We start from the raw sequence: 15,609 nt of genomic DNA, 5'->3' as shown, positions 1-15,609 counted from the left end.
GAATCTCTTTTTTCAAAGACAAAACCAGTGGCAAGCACCCAGGGAGTGATGTACTTTATTTGTCTTTTTTGTTTGTTTTTGTCAAGGCAGTTGGGGTTAAGTGACTTGCCCAGGATCACCCAGCTAGGAAGTATTGTCTGAGTTCAAATTTGAACTCAGGTCCTCCTGACTTCAAGGCTGGCACATTATCCACTGCACTACCTAGCTGCCCCTATTTGTCTGCTTTTATTGAAAACAGGTCTTCTAAAGTAAATGGGATGATTCATTTCCAAAGTAGAGAGCTATCTTTTGGCAGGTCAACCCCACATGCTAGTCACAAGCACAGGTGTATGACTTTTTTGGGGCTGAATAAGTAAAATGCCCCAGACATTAGGGAGATGTTCTTTGCCATACCAAATACTATTTCCATTAGAGTAAAAAACTGACTAGCATAAGCACTCAAGTCACCTTCTACCCCAATTCTTAAGATTCGGGCAAGATGCCTTTCTCCACATGTAAATTATCTTTTCCTTAAAGTATAAACTCCTAAAAGAAAGTGTTCAATTACTTTGTTTAGGTTTTCTTTTCTTTTTAAAAAATTTCAGGCAGTATCTTACCAAGGTACCATTGTGTACTGGCAATCAATCAAAAAATTAATTGAAAAGTCTTTATTAAGCACCAAGTGTATGACAGGAACTTTGATGAAGATACAAAGAATGAAACACTAAAGTTAAAACTTTCAAATGGAGAAAACAAGAAGTCCCTATTGTAGTATAGACTTGAAGTCAGAGGAATCAGATGAATCTCGGCTCTGCCCCTTTCTGTGCGACTGACAAATTATTTAAACCTCTTTAGATCTTAATTTCCTCATCTGCAAAATGAGGGATTTGGGACTAGAGGTTCTCTGGAGTTCACCTCTAATTCCAAATTTATGATCCTATTATTCTCTATTTAAAATGGCCATATTTATATATCTTTTTCAACTTGGAAAAGAAGTTTGCTTGTGATGCTCAAGCAAAAAAAAAATGTCAGAGCAGAGTAAAAGACTCTTCTTCATGGAACAGCAAATAGGCCAGTGTTGAAGACTTTTTCCATTCTAAATTAAGTGACCAGAGTTCAGACCTGAAATACTCTTATAAACCTCTTATCCTGAGTTGAGAGTGAAAACATCAAGGGAATAGGGTGCTGGGAGACAAGTTTGGGAGTGGGGGAGAGAGGGGAAAGAAAGATTATAAAAGAAACATGGCATTCTGATTGATTTTTTTTTCCTTAGGTAAGTTCTTCCCTATAAATTTACAATTCAACACAGATAAACACCATAATGGGAGAGGCAACACGATAAATTAGAAGGAGCCACAGACTGAGAATCGGGAGACCTGGGTTCTAGTCTTAGCTCTGCCTCTAATGAGCTTTATAATTTTCACAGATCCCTTATGGACTTTTAGTTTTCTCATCAGTCATATAAGAACAATGAATTGACCCATAAGGTGATCACTAAAGTCCCTTTCAGCACTATTATTTTATGAGCTCAACTGAGAATCAGTTGATCCAAGTTCAAGTCCCAGTCCTGTCATTCATATAATGTCTCCATGCCTCAGTTTTCTTTATCTCTAAAACAGAAACAATAGCATTTGAACTAACTACTTACAATTATGGTATGAGGAAAGCACACAGTCAATTGTAAATCCTTACAAAAACATGAAATAGTATTATGATGTTTTATGTTCCAGCATTTTATGCCTTAAGGTCCTTTCTAGCTTGGATGTGATTTATATTCTACACTTGTAACTTTCTATATTATAAGATCCTTTCCTGCTTTAACCCTCTTTGTTCTAAATTCTAGCATCCTACGTTCTAATTTCTTTTCTATCTCTCACATTTGAGGAGCCACCTAGGTGTGCAAATGAAGCAAGTGGATGGAGTCATCAAGAGGACTCAGAAAATAAGGAAAAGGGGTAGAAGTCAGAATGATTAAGCAATCAGTAGGGAGGGGGGAGAAGGAAGCAAAAAACCAAAGAGGAAGCATGATAAGGCTGTAGTGGAAAGCAGAGTGCAGGGTTAGGACTGGGTTAATGGTGTACTAGAGAAGCCAGGTAGCCATCTGAAAGGATGGAAGTACTCCAAGAAACACCACTGTCATGACCCACAGCAGCACCACCCTGATACAAACCTCCCTGTGGAACAGGTCCCTCTTGCTTCCTGGGCTAGCCCTTGTCCTCTGGGCTCCCATGTTACACTTGAGTCAGATTACTCTCAAAGATACCCCTGATATTTCTGGGTCACTGCTGTTTCTGCATTAATAAAGGAGAAGTGGAAAGACTCCCTTTTAATTTCTTAGAAGGGAAGGGGAGAGAAGGAAGGTTTGGGAAATATTTTTTAAAATAGTAACATTTTATCTCCTCCTTCATCAGTCTATTAACAACTTGTTTAAAGTAATTTAGATATTACAAAATTCTGTTGTTTTTTTCTTGAGAATGGGGACTCTGGGTGTAGAACACCACATACATCAGCCTTTTTTCCCCAGATGTTGGCTAGTTTTGCTGACCTGGGGTTCCCCCACGCACACTTTTTTATTCTTTATTATAAGGGATTGCTCTACCCATACCACATTCTTGAGATGAAACTCTGAAATTTCAGCCACAATCTCCCATCCTTCCACTTTTCCCTCTGCCTCTCTGAGGATTACAAACTCATCATCTCTGTTCTCCCAATTCATCTCCCCTGCTCTCTCTTTCCTTTTGGCTCATGAGTCTTGACCCTATAGTTGAATAGTTTAACTATCTACTGGCCTCCTCTTTTTTCCTTCATTTTATTTTGCAACAATATCTATTTATAATTGGATAATTCTACTCAAGTCATCTGTTAAGCACCTACAGGGTCCAAGGCATAGAGCCAGGGAGACAAAGTTTAAAAACAAACAAAATAGTTCAGTGAAGAGATCACCAAACTTGAACCTGAATTTCAATCCCAACTCTGCCATATACTACCTGTGTGACCCCAGGCAAACCATTTAGCCTTTCAGAGATCAGCTTTCTCACCTGTAAAAGTACAGCATTAGATTACTGACCTTCAGGGACCCATGTCACTCTAAGTGTCTCATGCCATGAACATTCCACCAGGAAGTCCTACTGTATGTTCTAAGTTCCACAAGGGAAGAAGGATCCCCACCCCTGCTCTTCAGCTCCCTCCTACACCATTGAAATAGGCCTCCAGCTGGTCTCCTGGCCTCTAGGCCCATCCACTACCCAATGTTAAACCCAGCTTCTAAAAGCACAAGTCCAGCCACACCACCACTCCCTCTACACTCACACACTCAAAAGAACTGGCTATTCCTTATCATCAGCAGGATTTCATATAAAACCTTGTGTTTAGCCGTTAAATCCCTTTACAACCTCTCCCCCTTCTTATTTTTCTGTCTTCTTATCTATGAATCTCCTCCACTTCTTCTAGGATCCAGCAACAGTGGCTTCTTAGCTGTTTCTCACAAAGGATGTTGCGTCTTCTAACCCAGTTCATTTCCCCTGGCTGCCCACTCTGTCTGGAGCACTTGGTCTCAGCCTCCTTCAGTCTCAGCCAAAGTCACCCCTTCTGCAGGAGGCCTTCCCTTGGAGATTCTAATTTATCCTATATATCTCCTCTGTAAGTAGTTGTTTGCACGCTGTTTCCCCTGTTAGACTGTGAGCTCCCTGAGAGCAGGGACTGGTGTCTGGGTGGGGGGAGGGAAGTGAGGGGAGAGACTGGATTTTTCGTTTTGTTTTGGGATTATAGTACTTCATAAATGCTTCTTGACTTTTATTGATCTAAACTAGTAGATGACAGACATTAACTAAATGCTTGCTGAATTCCATCCAATTTTCATGGTCACATTATCAAACCTAAGTAGTGCTTCAATCAGATAACCTAATTTGAGCTTTGCACCAGCCCAGCAAAACAGTAGAGGCACGTATTTTTATCCCCATTTCATGGGGGAGGAAACAAGACACAGAGACTTTGTAAGCTGCCTGAGGTCCCATAGCTGGCCAGACTAGGAGCCAGGCTTCAGATCCCACACTCCCCTGACCGGCACTTTGCTGCCTCTGGCTTGCTGCTGCTACTTCTCCATCCTGGGTGACTGCCACCATCTGCTTTTGAACCCTCACTGCTACGCAGCAACCTTCTGTTCACTCCTAACTGACTCTCCCGTGTTTCCCTCAGCTTCCCTTTTCATCTGTAAAAGAAACTAAAGGATGATCAAGGATGATCTAAGGCTTGAGAGCCTTAGTCTAGAGCCACACTGACCATCAAATTCAAAGCCTCAGCATCCACCTGGCCCTTCTCTCCTCTTTAGAGCCTGCACCCAATCCGATCTCTCCAATCCCTCCTCTCTGATCCCCAACACAGCCAACATTCTGATCTTTGTCCCAGCCTCCGCCATTTTTTGTCTGGGCTACTGGATTCCCTGACTCCCATTTCCTCCTTCTCTAGTCCATCCCCCTCCTTCCTCTCCCCCCCACCTGCTAAAAACCATGCTCTGAGAAATGCACACGTTGGGCCAGGACCACCCACTATTCCTCATAAGCTTCCAGTGGCCCCCAGGGTCTCTAGCCTAAGAAGCTACAACCCTCTGCCCTGCTATTAGGGCCCTCTGGCCTCAGCCTCTCTTTCTGACTTTATTGCACCTTATTCTTCTTGATCACATTCTTAGTGGTTCCTGGACCTCACCATTCGAGAGCCCACTTCTGTGTCCTGTGCATGGCGGCCTTCCAAGCCTAGACTCTCGCAGGCCTCTCCAGCTCAGGAGCCACCTCCTCTTCTCTAATCCCCTCCTTGGTACTGCTCTTTGCCCTTCAATCACTTTGCATTTACTTATCTGAGTACCTACGGCATCTATCCACTCCTCGATAACAGACTATTTTTCATTTTGCTAGTGTAGCCCTGTCACCGACCACAAGGCCTTCCTTATCAGAGGCACCTCATGAATTTAATAAATCCAAGGGCGGTACTCCCTTTTAGGCAGAGAAAGGGGTGGTGATGGGGGGAGGGCAGTGTGGAGAGAGGCTGGAGAGCCAGTCTTGGAGAAGCCAGGGCTCATATTCTGCCGCTGTCATAAACTAGCCTCTTAGCTCCTGGTACCCCAAGGATCCTGATAATGAGTCCCATCGGCACAAAGAGTTTCAGCCTCAGGAAGTTCCTACAAAGTCACAGGTCTGGATCCTTCCCCACTCAACACGTACCCTCCGCATCATATACATGACAGTTATAACACAGAACACCCACACACAAAGTTGACATTTCTACAGAGCTTTAAACTTGAGTGTGTTCCGCATATTCCTTCATTCATTCTTATCTAATAGTAATGGTGATACCCCCACAGTATGATCCTTCCTACTTTGCAGTGAGGAAGCTGAGGTTCAGGGAGGTGCTGAAACCAAAATCTAGAACACAGAAATCAGCTGTGTCCTAGCTGAGGGCTCAGCGCAGCTGCTGCCGCTCTCCAAGCGCTGTCTCAAGCAGATCCACAAGTCCCATTGTACCACAGGGATAACCAAGAATCAGGGACATGCACTGATGGGTTCAGTGCCCTTAATGCCAGGTCTCCAAACCACTCCACAACCAGAGGGAATAGCGAGGAAAGAGTGTTCTTTGGTTCTAAGGCAGATTTCTCTATCATCCACATCAGGAGCTATAAACAATGTTTTCTCTTTTGAACTAGACTTGAATGATGTCTAAAGAAAACATCAGCTCTTGTAGAAAGCAACCTCTATTATTTAGGGGCCTCTGTCACACATCAGACATTACACTTAAGATTCCATGGCTTCTGCACATATAACCCATTTTCTTCTAAAGGAAACCCTAAGGAAGGCATTGTGTTAGGTGACAAAGCTACACAAACAAAATGAAAAAAATAGTTTCTGTTATCAAGGAGTGCATAGAAGCCGAATGTACCCAGGTAATGTGAGCTAAGCATGTAAAGAGATTTGTGGCTTTAGAGGCTGCATTGTGGGAGACTCAAATTCAGGTCTGCAGGGTTGTACTCATGAACACTCAAGTCAGAGAATTTGCGAAATGGTGGGGCTGGTCAGAGGCCGCCTGAAGGGCCAATGGCAAGTTGCTTTTGTCTGGGCATGAACTCTACAGACAAGTCTCACCCAAATGAGGTTAGGGATCTTGGAAAGCGGGATGGAAAGATGGAAAGTTTAACAAGGAACTCAGTGTTATCACTAAATAGGACCACAGTTCTATTCAAAGTTCCTTAAGTTAACTATGTGAACCTGGACAAATTTCTTGACCTTATCAAATTACAGGTTTTTTTTCAACTATAAAATGAGGGGACTGGAATAAGATCTAAGATCTCTTCTTGTTTTGGAAAAGTCTGTTCTATGAAGAGTAGAATAAGCCTCATTTTGGTTTATTTTGAAACAACTCTTATATCTTATAGTAGTGGGCATAGTAGAGGCAAATCAAAATAATTTTAAAAAACTTTCCTAGTCTTAAAAGTTCTTTGTAAATTGTCTTTCAACAATTGGTTGAATACACTCTCTCTGCATCACCCTCCCTACTGAGCATCTCAGTCCATTGGTATGCAGAACAACTTGACTTATTGATCATATTCCAAGGAACAAGTTTTGAATGAGATTTTTTTTTTTCAGGTAGATTCACCAGAAGTTATCTTGTAAAGAAACAGAAACTGTGACTAAATTCTTTGCTTAGCATTTTGTGATCAAATTCTCCCACGGGTAGGATGTGAGTGATTTCTGACATTATTTTTTACTTGAAAGCAAGGGTGCTGTGGAACATCAGATAAAAAGTACAAGATCAGGATGGGACCCGCCTGTGATGTGGGGGGAGGAGAAGTATCAGTTCTGCCTTGATGCTTGTAGGGAGGGTTTTCCTAACAGAATGTTGATAACATGCTGGGAAGTTTGCTGGGAGGATGGGGGAAAGAGGGGAAACAAACAAATACAAAAGATGATCTTCTCTCACTCCCTTCTAGTTTTCCCCATCAAAAAAACAAGAGCAAGCCAAGAGATTTTTGTTACATGGAGGAACAGTCAGTCTAGAAGATGCATGTAGTACTAACTTGTAGCAGAAATCCGCGTTGTGATTGTAAAACCTGCAGAGGTTCCCATCATCCGGGGGTGTAGCACAGAAAAAGATGGTGGGGGACAGATTGTACCTGCCAATCTTACAAAATTCATCGATGTCTCGGGGAACACCCGGCTCAATAGCAACCCTGTCACCTGTAAGAAGAAAATAAGCAGCCTTCAACACACAGGGGCAGTGAGTGGCAGTTCCTACTGAAATTTGGGCCCCAGGACCTTGCTCTTGATTCTTTGTTCTCTGTGATCAGGAGAAAGTCTCCGCTGGCGGTTACCCTGGCTAAGTAGCAGGTACAGATGTTGTACAGGGATGAATATTCATCAGCAGGCACCACAATGAGAAAACCCGGATTACATCTCCCCCAGGAGGTTGCAGGGCATCTGTTATTAGGCTCCATCTTAGGAAGCCAAAGAAATCCTGCCAAAGACCCATGCTCTCAGTAAATTTGGGACATGGCCATCTTCCCCAGCAAAGGGAACCCTTTTGTTGATTTTATTAAAGACCAGTCGGCATGCCTTTCACCAACTAACAAAGAGTAACCCAACTGTTTGAAGTGCCACCAAGCTTAAGGAAAACAGTAAGCTGATGCATGACCAAAGCAGGCTCAATGTTCATTTCCTTTTGAAGGACCCAAAAAATGATGTAGCAGAGGCTGGGAGTTTATGGCCTGCCTGTCCTGAAAATGAGATAAAATTGCTTTAAGAAATGCTGGCTACCCTTTTCAACAATGAGATGATTCAGGCCAGTTCCAATGATCTTGTGATGAAGAGAGCCATCTGCACCCAGAGAGAGGAACATGGGAACTGTGTATGGATCACAACATAGCATTTTTACTCTTTTTGTTGTTGTTTGCTTGAATTTTGTTTTTTTTCTCATTTTTTTCCCTTTTTGATCTGATTTTTCTTGTGTAGCAGGATAATTGTATAAATATATATGCCTATATTGGATTTACATATATTTTGACCATGTTTAACATATATCGGATTACTTGCCATCTAGGAAAGGGGGTGAGGGGAAAGAAGAGAAAAAATGGAACACAAGGTTTTGCAAGTGTCAATGTTGAAAAATTATCCTTGCATATGTTTTGAAAACAAAAAGCTTCAATTAAAAAAAGAAAACAAAAACTGAGGAATGACTACGCATAAGAGAAACTGGGATCACAGCTCTGCAAACTGACTTTGAAAATTATTACCATGTGATACTGACATCACAAGTAAAGACCTAAACAGGACCAAGTGTACCCTCCCCTTTGTTATATAAAAAGAGAAACTGAGACCGAAAGAGGTTATTATGTGAGTAGGCTAAGCTAATCACCACCATGGGTCTCAGTTTCTTCATCTATAAGATAAAGAGGTTGGATAACAATATCTCTAAAACTGTAGTGGAAGTAAAGGGAGAGAAAAAAGGAGAGAGGGAGGAAAAGAAGAAACGAAGAAAGGAGGAAAGATGGAAAGAAGGAAAGAAGGAGGGAGTGAGAAAGGAAGGAAAGGAGGAAAGAAAAAAGAAAGGAAGGAGGAGGAAGAAAGGAAAGGAGTTGTTCAATCATTTGTCAGTCAGGTCAGATTCTTCATGATCCCATTTGAGATTTTCTTGGCAAAGACAGAGGTGTAATTTGCCATTCCTTTTCTAGCTCATTTTGCAGATGAGGAAACAGGCAAACAGGGTTAAGTAATTTGCCCAGGGTTCAACAGCCTGTAAGTGTCTGAGGCCAAATTTTAACTCAGAAAAAAGTCTTCCTTCCTGACTTTAGGCCTGGCACTCATACGTTGTGCCACCTAGCTGTCCTTATCCCCATTTTACAGTTGAGGCAAATAGAGGGTAAATGATTTACCCAGTCACACAGTAAGTATCTTAAGATTAGATTTGAACTCAAATCTTTGTGATTCTAGGCACAATGTTCTATCCACTATGCTACCTAGTTGTTAACCCTTTGGAGTTTCCAGACATTAATTCAAATCCCAATTCTGCCATTTACTAATGCTTAGTACAAGGCCTATCCCATAGTAAAAGCTAAATAAATTGTTTACTGATTACTTGCTTATCACACGTGTGACTTTAGGAGATTGTTTAGGAAATTGCTGGCTCAAACCCTTTGCCTGTGAGCCTCAGTTTCTTTATCTACAAAGTGATCATCTAGATCAATGAGATCTCTTCTAATTCTAGATATTGGAGGTCCAGTTCTGAAATCCTAAGATCCCATGATGCCAAGTATCCTTGCTCAAGGGCATTTCTTAATTGGTGAAAAAAAAAAAAAATCTCCTGACTATCTGTATTAATGGAGGGCAAGAATGAGGTGTGCATGATTTGAAGAAAAGGATAATCCAGGTGCCATTTGTATTTGGCTTTAGAGCAGATCACAACTACACCAGATACTCATCCTAGGGCCCAACCCTAACCTCCTTCCTGACCCAGCACAAATGTTAGCCAGAGCTGGGCTGAGCAGATCAGAACAGCAAAATGGAAAAAGGCTCCAAATTATCTATACATCTGCCAAATGGGTAATCAGACTTTTCAGGAAAAAAGATTTGAGAGAGGAAGTGGGGTAAGTTTGTTGTTACAGGTATTGTTGTCCACTAAACAAAAGTATACACAACTGAACTCAGGGTGTGATTCACAGCAGCCAATCAAATCAGGGCCCAGAACGCCCTTGGGGAGGCTGGCCTCTGGCCAGAGGGCCAGACTGCATAGCTCAGATGTCAAACCTCCCTTTTTGGCTATCCAGAACCATACAGTAGCTAAACAGAATTTACTCACAAATGGTACAAAAAGCCTCATGATATAATCCCCAGGAAAGACCTATAAACTGAGGCTGGATCAACAACAATCAACAACACAGAGTTTAGGAATGGACTGATAAAAGCAGCCCTTAGCAGAAAAATAGAAGAGACAAATTACTCAGTTAAGATGAATGAATTAAACTGCTGTGAGATTTAACTCATTCACCCTAGTGCCTCAGGTCTCAACAATAAGGCTTGAAGTTGCTGTTTACCCAAAAGTTTTAAGGTACATTACTTAGCACAGGAAGGACATGAATGTAAGAAGAGTGAGTTTAAATCAGTCAAGTCAGATCAATGAGCATTTATTAAGCTTAATAAGCCAGATGATATACCAAGCTGGAGGAATAAAAGAAAGGCAAAAACTGTTCCTGCCCTCAAGGACCTCACATTCTAATTAGGAGACATCTCCAAACAATAATGTATCTACTAGATAAATACACACACACATATATATATATATTTATATGTGTATATAAAACACTCAAATCTCCTACATACATATACACATATGTATGTGTATAATACATCTCCTACATATATAATCATATATGCATGTATGTTTATAAAATTAATATACAAATGTATAATTTATATAAGAAATATATAACATAAATATATATATTTTAAAAATATAAATATAACCTTTATATATATGAGATTAAAGGGTCAATGAACTTTTTCTCTATTACTGCCTCACAGATAACCAGTGTCTAATTGCTCTAAGGAGTAGCTTTAAGAGATTTTTGTTGATTGACAAGCTCATTGATAATCACCAATACAAAAGCAGAATGTTCTTCAGGGAACATTTTCAGATGACTGATACTAGTAATGTCAAACTCAAACAGATCCCTGAAAGCCACATATTGATTTAGAAAACTACAATATTACTTTATAGTTTATTTTATTTTCATTTATCTTGTTAAACATTTCCCAATTCAGATTCAGGTTGCACTGGGAAATTTTGTTCATTATGTGGGCTACGAATTTGAACCATCTGATACAGCTCTAATCCCTTTAAGAGCCCAATCACATTTATTTGCTTTAGTCAACTTCTGTAAATTTAATTTGACTCCAGGAACTTCGTGAAATGAGCTGAATATGTGATGAATGGGTGGAATCCAACAGTTTCCACCATATGATTTTATAGAAACCTTTTTGCCAATAATTTGGAATGTTAATCAAAGCCAACAGCTATAACAAGACATTCTGGAGACAGTCCCAGAATCTCAAAAGTGAAGTTTTTTTCTCCTCGATTAAGTGTCTCAAAGAGGAATCTGGGAAGTCCTCTTACTATCTAATGCCCGCTTTTTGCTCACAGGAGAAGCAGTAGGAAATAGTCTTGTGTAGAAAGAGCTCCAGAATTGGACACAAAGAATCTGAATTCATAAAATGGGTTGTACCACATGCTGGGATCTCTTTCAATTGCAGATCCATGATCCTATGATCCTATTTGTGTGAGGCAAGGCCCTGTCTCCATCAGGAAAAGGAGGGAGTAAAACAAAATGATCTCCCTAGGTACGTCGTGTAAGATCTATGGTCCAGTAAGAAGACTCCCCAAATAATTACTGATTGCCTGAAAAAGAACTCTGCTCACCTGGATAAAGGTTCTTTACCATCGCTCCCACCTGCACCACAGTTCCTGAGGCCTCATGTCCCAGCACCATTGGCTTTTTAACCACAAAGTCTCCAATTCGACCATGTTTCCAGTAATGGACATCAGAGCCGCAGATTCCAACTGAATGCATTTTCAGCAGCACCTCTGGGGGAAAAGAAAGAAAGAATTGAAAAACTCTGAAACGCACAAGAGACTTTCAAGCCTTTCCTTCATCATCTTGATATTCATGTCTTCCCCAACTCCACTCACCCAAAACTTTTACCTTACATATTTATTTGTAAATTGATTAACCTGTAAGATCCTTGATATTCTTCTTGGCAGAGACATTGGAGTAGCTAGACATTTTCTTCTCTAACTATAGAGGGCTAGGAGGTAAGAATCCATTCTAGGTCTTAAATCTTACAGTAATTTGGCTCACCAAAACTCCCTTTTTTAATTGAAATAGCAGAGACTGCTTATCAATATATAAATTAATAATCTAGTGATTGAAGCAAAATGCAAATACTACTTTTTGGATTAAAAGCAAACCTCTGAACTTAGGACAGGAAAACAGCTCATAATAGAGACTAAAAAGCATTTGGAAGAAAGTTACTTAAGGCAGTGGTATGATAAACTTTACCCCAATGAGTATCTTAACTATTTGTATCTCTGTCTAAGTAACTAAGATCTAGGGCTTAAATATTTACATCTCAGCAGATCTTATTTGTTAGAGAAAACTATAGAAACTTCAAAGAGTGTACTTTGTATCAAGTCTATGAGCATTTGAGGAATATATATTATATATTTGTCTCTCTGATCAATAAACTTTGAAAAGTTCATAATTTGAACTTCTCCACCTGGCCCCGGAATGTTTTCCCATCCTTAATTCACCATAGGAGCTGGACTCCAATATCTAACTTATTTTATAGATGAGGGAATTAAGGAAAAGAAGATAAAGTAACACAGCTAGTAAGTATCTGAAGCCATATATGAACCAAGGAAGATGCATCTCCCTGACTCCAGGCCCAGCGCCCGAACTACTGTACCACCCAGTGACGAGGGAAGCCCTGAAACTTTTTCTTTCTCTCTCTCTCTGACTTTGGGGCGAACACTAACTTCTCCCCTGAGAACTCACCCCAGGGAATCAAGATAAAGTGGTTTTCATTCTATTATCGGGGTGGTTCTGGCTGACTCCTAACACTATTGAGCTGGAAATTAGCCCAGAGACACTCTTTCAATTGCAAAATTTTCTATTCTGATTCCAGCCCAAACTGCTCCCAGCCCCCATCAAGAGCTGCCCCCAGCTTCTAGCCAAAGTTTTCTCATTATATAATCTATTATAAATATTATATATATTATAAATCTATATATAATAAATAATAATCTATATATAAATAAATATATATTATAATCTATTTCTCAAAATTATCCTCAAATGGAAATTCAGTGAATGACAGTTTATTAAGTTACTGCACATACCAAGCACTATCTAAAGATCAAAATGACATAAGTCCCTGTCCTCAAGGAGTTCACATTATATAAAAGACATTATATATAAAAAGAGACAACCCTAAACCTCATCCTTGCAGAGGACCTAGCATGCTATGCCAAGGAACCTCTCTCTCCTCTTGGCAGAAGCTGCAGCCCTCTGCCTGCTGAAATGATATTCTCCTTCAGCATTACTCCCTTTTTATTTCCCTAACAGGATTATATGCCCTCTTTATCTCTCTGTTGGGATTTCTCTGTTAGAAACTCTCTATCAGGATTCCTCCACTAGAAATTTTATATCCCTCTGTCAGGACCTTGCCACCAAGGAATTCAGTCTTTCTAGCAAAGGCTGACTTCCCAATGCCAATAATAAACATTTTTGCCAGTCTAGCTTTTCAGGTCCATAAATTCCTTTACGAAGGACCCCTGTGCCAACCAAAAGGGTTCCCACAACTCCATGCCCTGTGCCGAACCTCATCATTTGACTTCTCCATTTGGCTCCCTGACCACCGGGAATCAAGGAGAGCAGAACCTCTTTACCAGCTGCTCTGTCTTTTGCCTTTGTTTCCATTTCTTTTTGGATCCCCAGCCCTTAGCACAATACCTGGCACATAGCAGGCACAAATGAATGTTTACTGCATTGAATATGTGTACATGTTTTCTTCTCAATAAAATGTGAACTCCTTGAGGACAGGGACTTATGTCATTTTGATCTTTAGATAGTGCTTGGTATGTGCAGTAACTTAATAAACTGTCATTCATTGAATTTCCATTTGAGGATAATTTTGAGAAATAGGCAAGACATTTTGGTTACAGAGTAAAAAGTACTTCAAAGAAGAGTCTTCAAATATAATCAGTCAGGATTTAAGACTTTCTTTTGCCCAAGTTCACACATTCATACCCGAAACAATAAAATCTCATAAATTGGGGGAAGCTTATAATGGGTGGAAAAGTCTATAAAAGAAAATTAACAGAATATGCTGAGGAGAAGGTCTAAATGATTTAAGAGAAGGAACTATTTATCAGCAAGTGATTGTTTTCAAGCAATTAATATGTTAATTGTCAGCAATCTTTATATCTCCATTAGATTTGGCAGGAATCCTACTTGGCACCATTTTGTGAGCCATTAATGTGAGTTGCTATCTCTAATTAAAAGTAATAAAATGGCATTTCTTTTAAAAAATATGTGTGACTCAAACCCTCCACTAATTCTGACTATTCTTCTCTCTAATTAGTCTGAATTAATGAGGTTCTACTGCATTATTAATTATTTTGTTTTAATCTTGGGAAAATTGTTATACAATGCTTAGTTTTGCTTCACTTATATTAAGATTAAAGTACATATATTACAAAAATATCTCCCAAGAAAAGACTGCTTTATCTTGAGAATATTGGAAGGAGGGGGAAAAAAAGGAAGAATCTCAGCTTTACTGCTGAATCTCTTAATTGAATAGCCACACCATAAATTACAAGAATAGACTGGGTGTGACTGAACTTTTCTAGTTCTCGGTTTTAAAACACAAGTTAGAAAGCATCAACATTTAGATAGTTCTGAATTTTAAAAATATCTTAAATTTTTCTCAGCTTAATTCAACAAACATTTACTGAAAGTCTACTATGTGTGGAAAAACTCAGACTCATTGTTTTAGAGCTGGAAAGAACCACAGAGGTCATTCACTCCCACTCCCTCATTTTACACAAACTCTGATCAGAGAATTAAGGGACTTATTCAAAACTGAAGTAAATTGCATCCCCTTTAACCTTTGGGGGGAGCCTTGAAACTGTGTTTCCTTTTAATTTGGGGTCTCTAGCTCTCCTCTGGGAGGGGCCACACCCTTGCCAGATAAGTAATTTCTTTTCAACTGTAAATCTAGGCCTGGGGCATTGCAATACTGAGTGGCTCAAACTCCCAGTTAAATAATCTCATTCAATTTTGAGCTGAATTGAATTGAAAATCCCATCTTTGAGGAGTTAGGCCAGCTGGGGGCCAAAGATCAAAGCAGCTCCAATTTATATAGGAATGTATGCCCAGACATCTTTGCAGAAGTTGTATCAGGATCTTGCCCACTGCTGAAGATATTTTCTTCTCAGTGTTAATCCACCTTTGCTAATTCCTAATCAGGAGCTATTTGCCTTTCTGGACTTGGCCCACTGATGAATAAATCCCATTCTCTGCCACAAATCTTGTGCCTATATTCACTGGGATTTGCAATTTTTTTACAAAACCAAAGGGGATCCCTCAGCTGTTAGGGGATCTCTTACCCTCAATTCTCACACCTCATCAAAGTCATACAGGAAACCATCAAATCTAGGTCCTGTTCCTCCCAATGTCATGAACTCTTTCCACTACATCAATGCTTTATCTCCCCTCCCCCACTGTGCTTCCATTTTATCTGGGGAACACGCATGCCTAGAATCCTGTCCCTCCTCATCCCCACCTCCTGGCTGGCTTCCTTCAGGTTCCAGCTAAAATTCCACATTCTACATGGTTTTTCCTGAACTCTCTTAAAGTTAGTGTTTTCTATTGATTGTTTGTAATTTATTCTGCAGAAAGAGAATTTGCACATAATTGTTTGCATATAGTCTCTCCCACTAGACTATGAGTTCCTTCAAACTTTATATCCTCAATGTGATAGCACAATGTCTGACACATAGTAGACACTCAATAAATGGTTACTGACTATCTACTGA

General features: G+C 40.0%; 1 protein-coding gene across 1 annotated transcript in view; it reads right to left on the bottom strand.

The window, feature by feature from the left end:
• The window catches only part of SORD (sorbitol dehydrogenase), a 62,703-nt gene that overhangs the window by 15,496 nt on the left and 31,598 nt on the right, over positions 1-15,609 (bottom strand). The window contains exons 3-4 of the mRNA XM_051977253.1: positions 11,431-11,595; positions 7,040-7,199 (exon numbers count right to left, since the gene is read on the bottom strand). Of these exons, the coding sequence (XP_051833213.1) occupies positions 7,040-7,199; positions 11,431-11,595 (325 nt within the window). The remainder of the gene's footprint in view (positions 1-7,039; positions 7,200-11,430; positions 11,596-15,609) is intronic.

The sequence above is a fragment of the Antechinus flavipes genome, chromosome 2 (genome assembly GCF_016432865.1).
Source record: "Antechinus flavipes isolate AdamAnt ecotype Samford, QLD, Australia chromosome 2, AdamAnt_v2, whole genome shotgun sequence".
Lineage (NCBI taxonomy): Eukaryota > Metazoa > Chordata > Mammalia > Dasyuromorphia > Dasyuridae > Antechinus > Antechinus flavipes.
The sequence above is the reverse complement of the archived record's forward strand: the minus strand, read 5'-3'. Positions and strand labels throughout refer to the sequence as shown.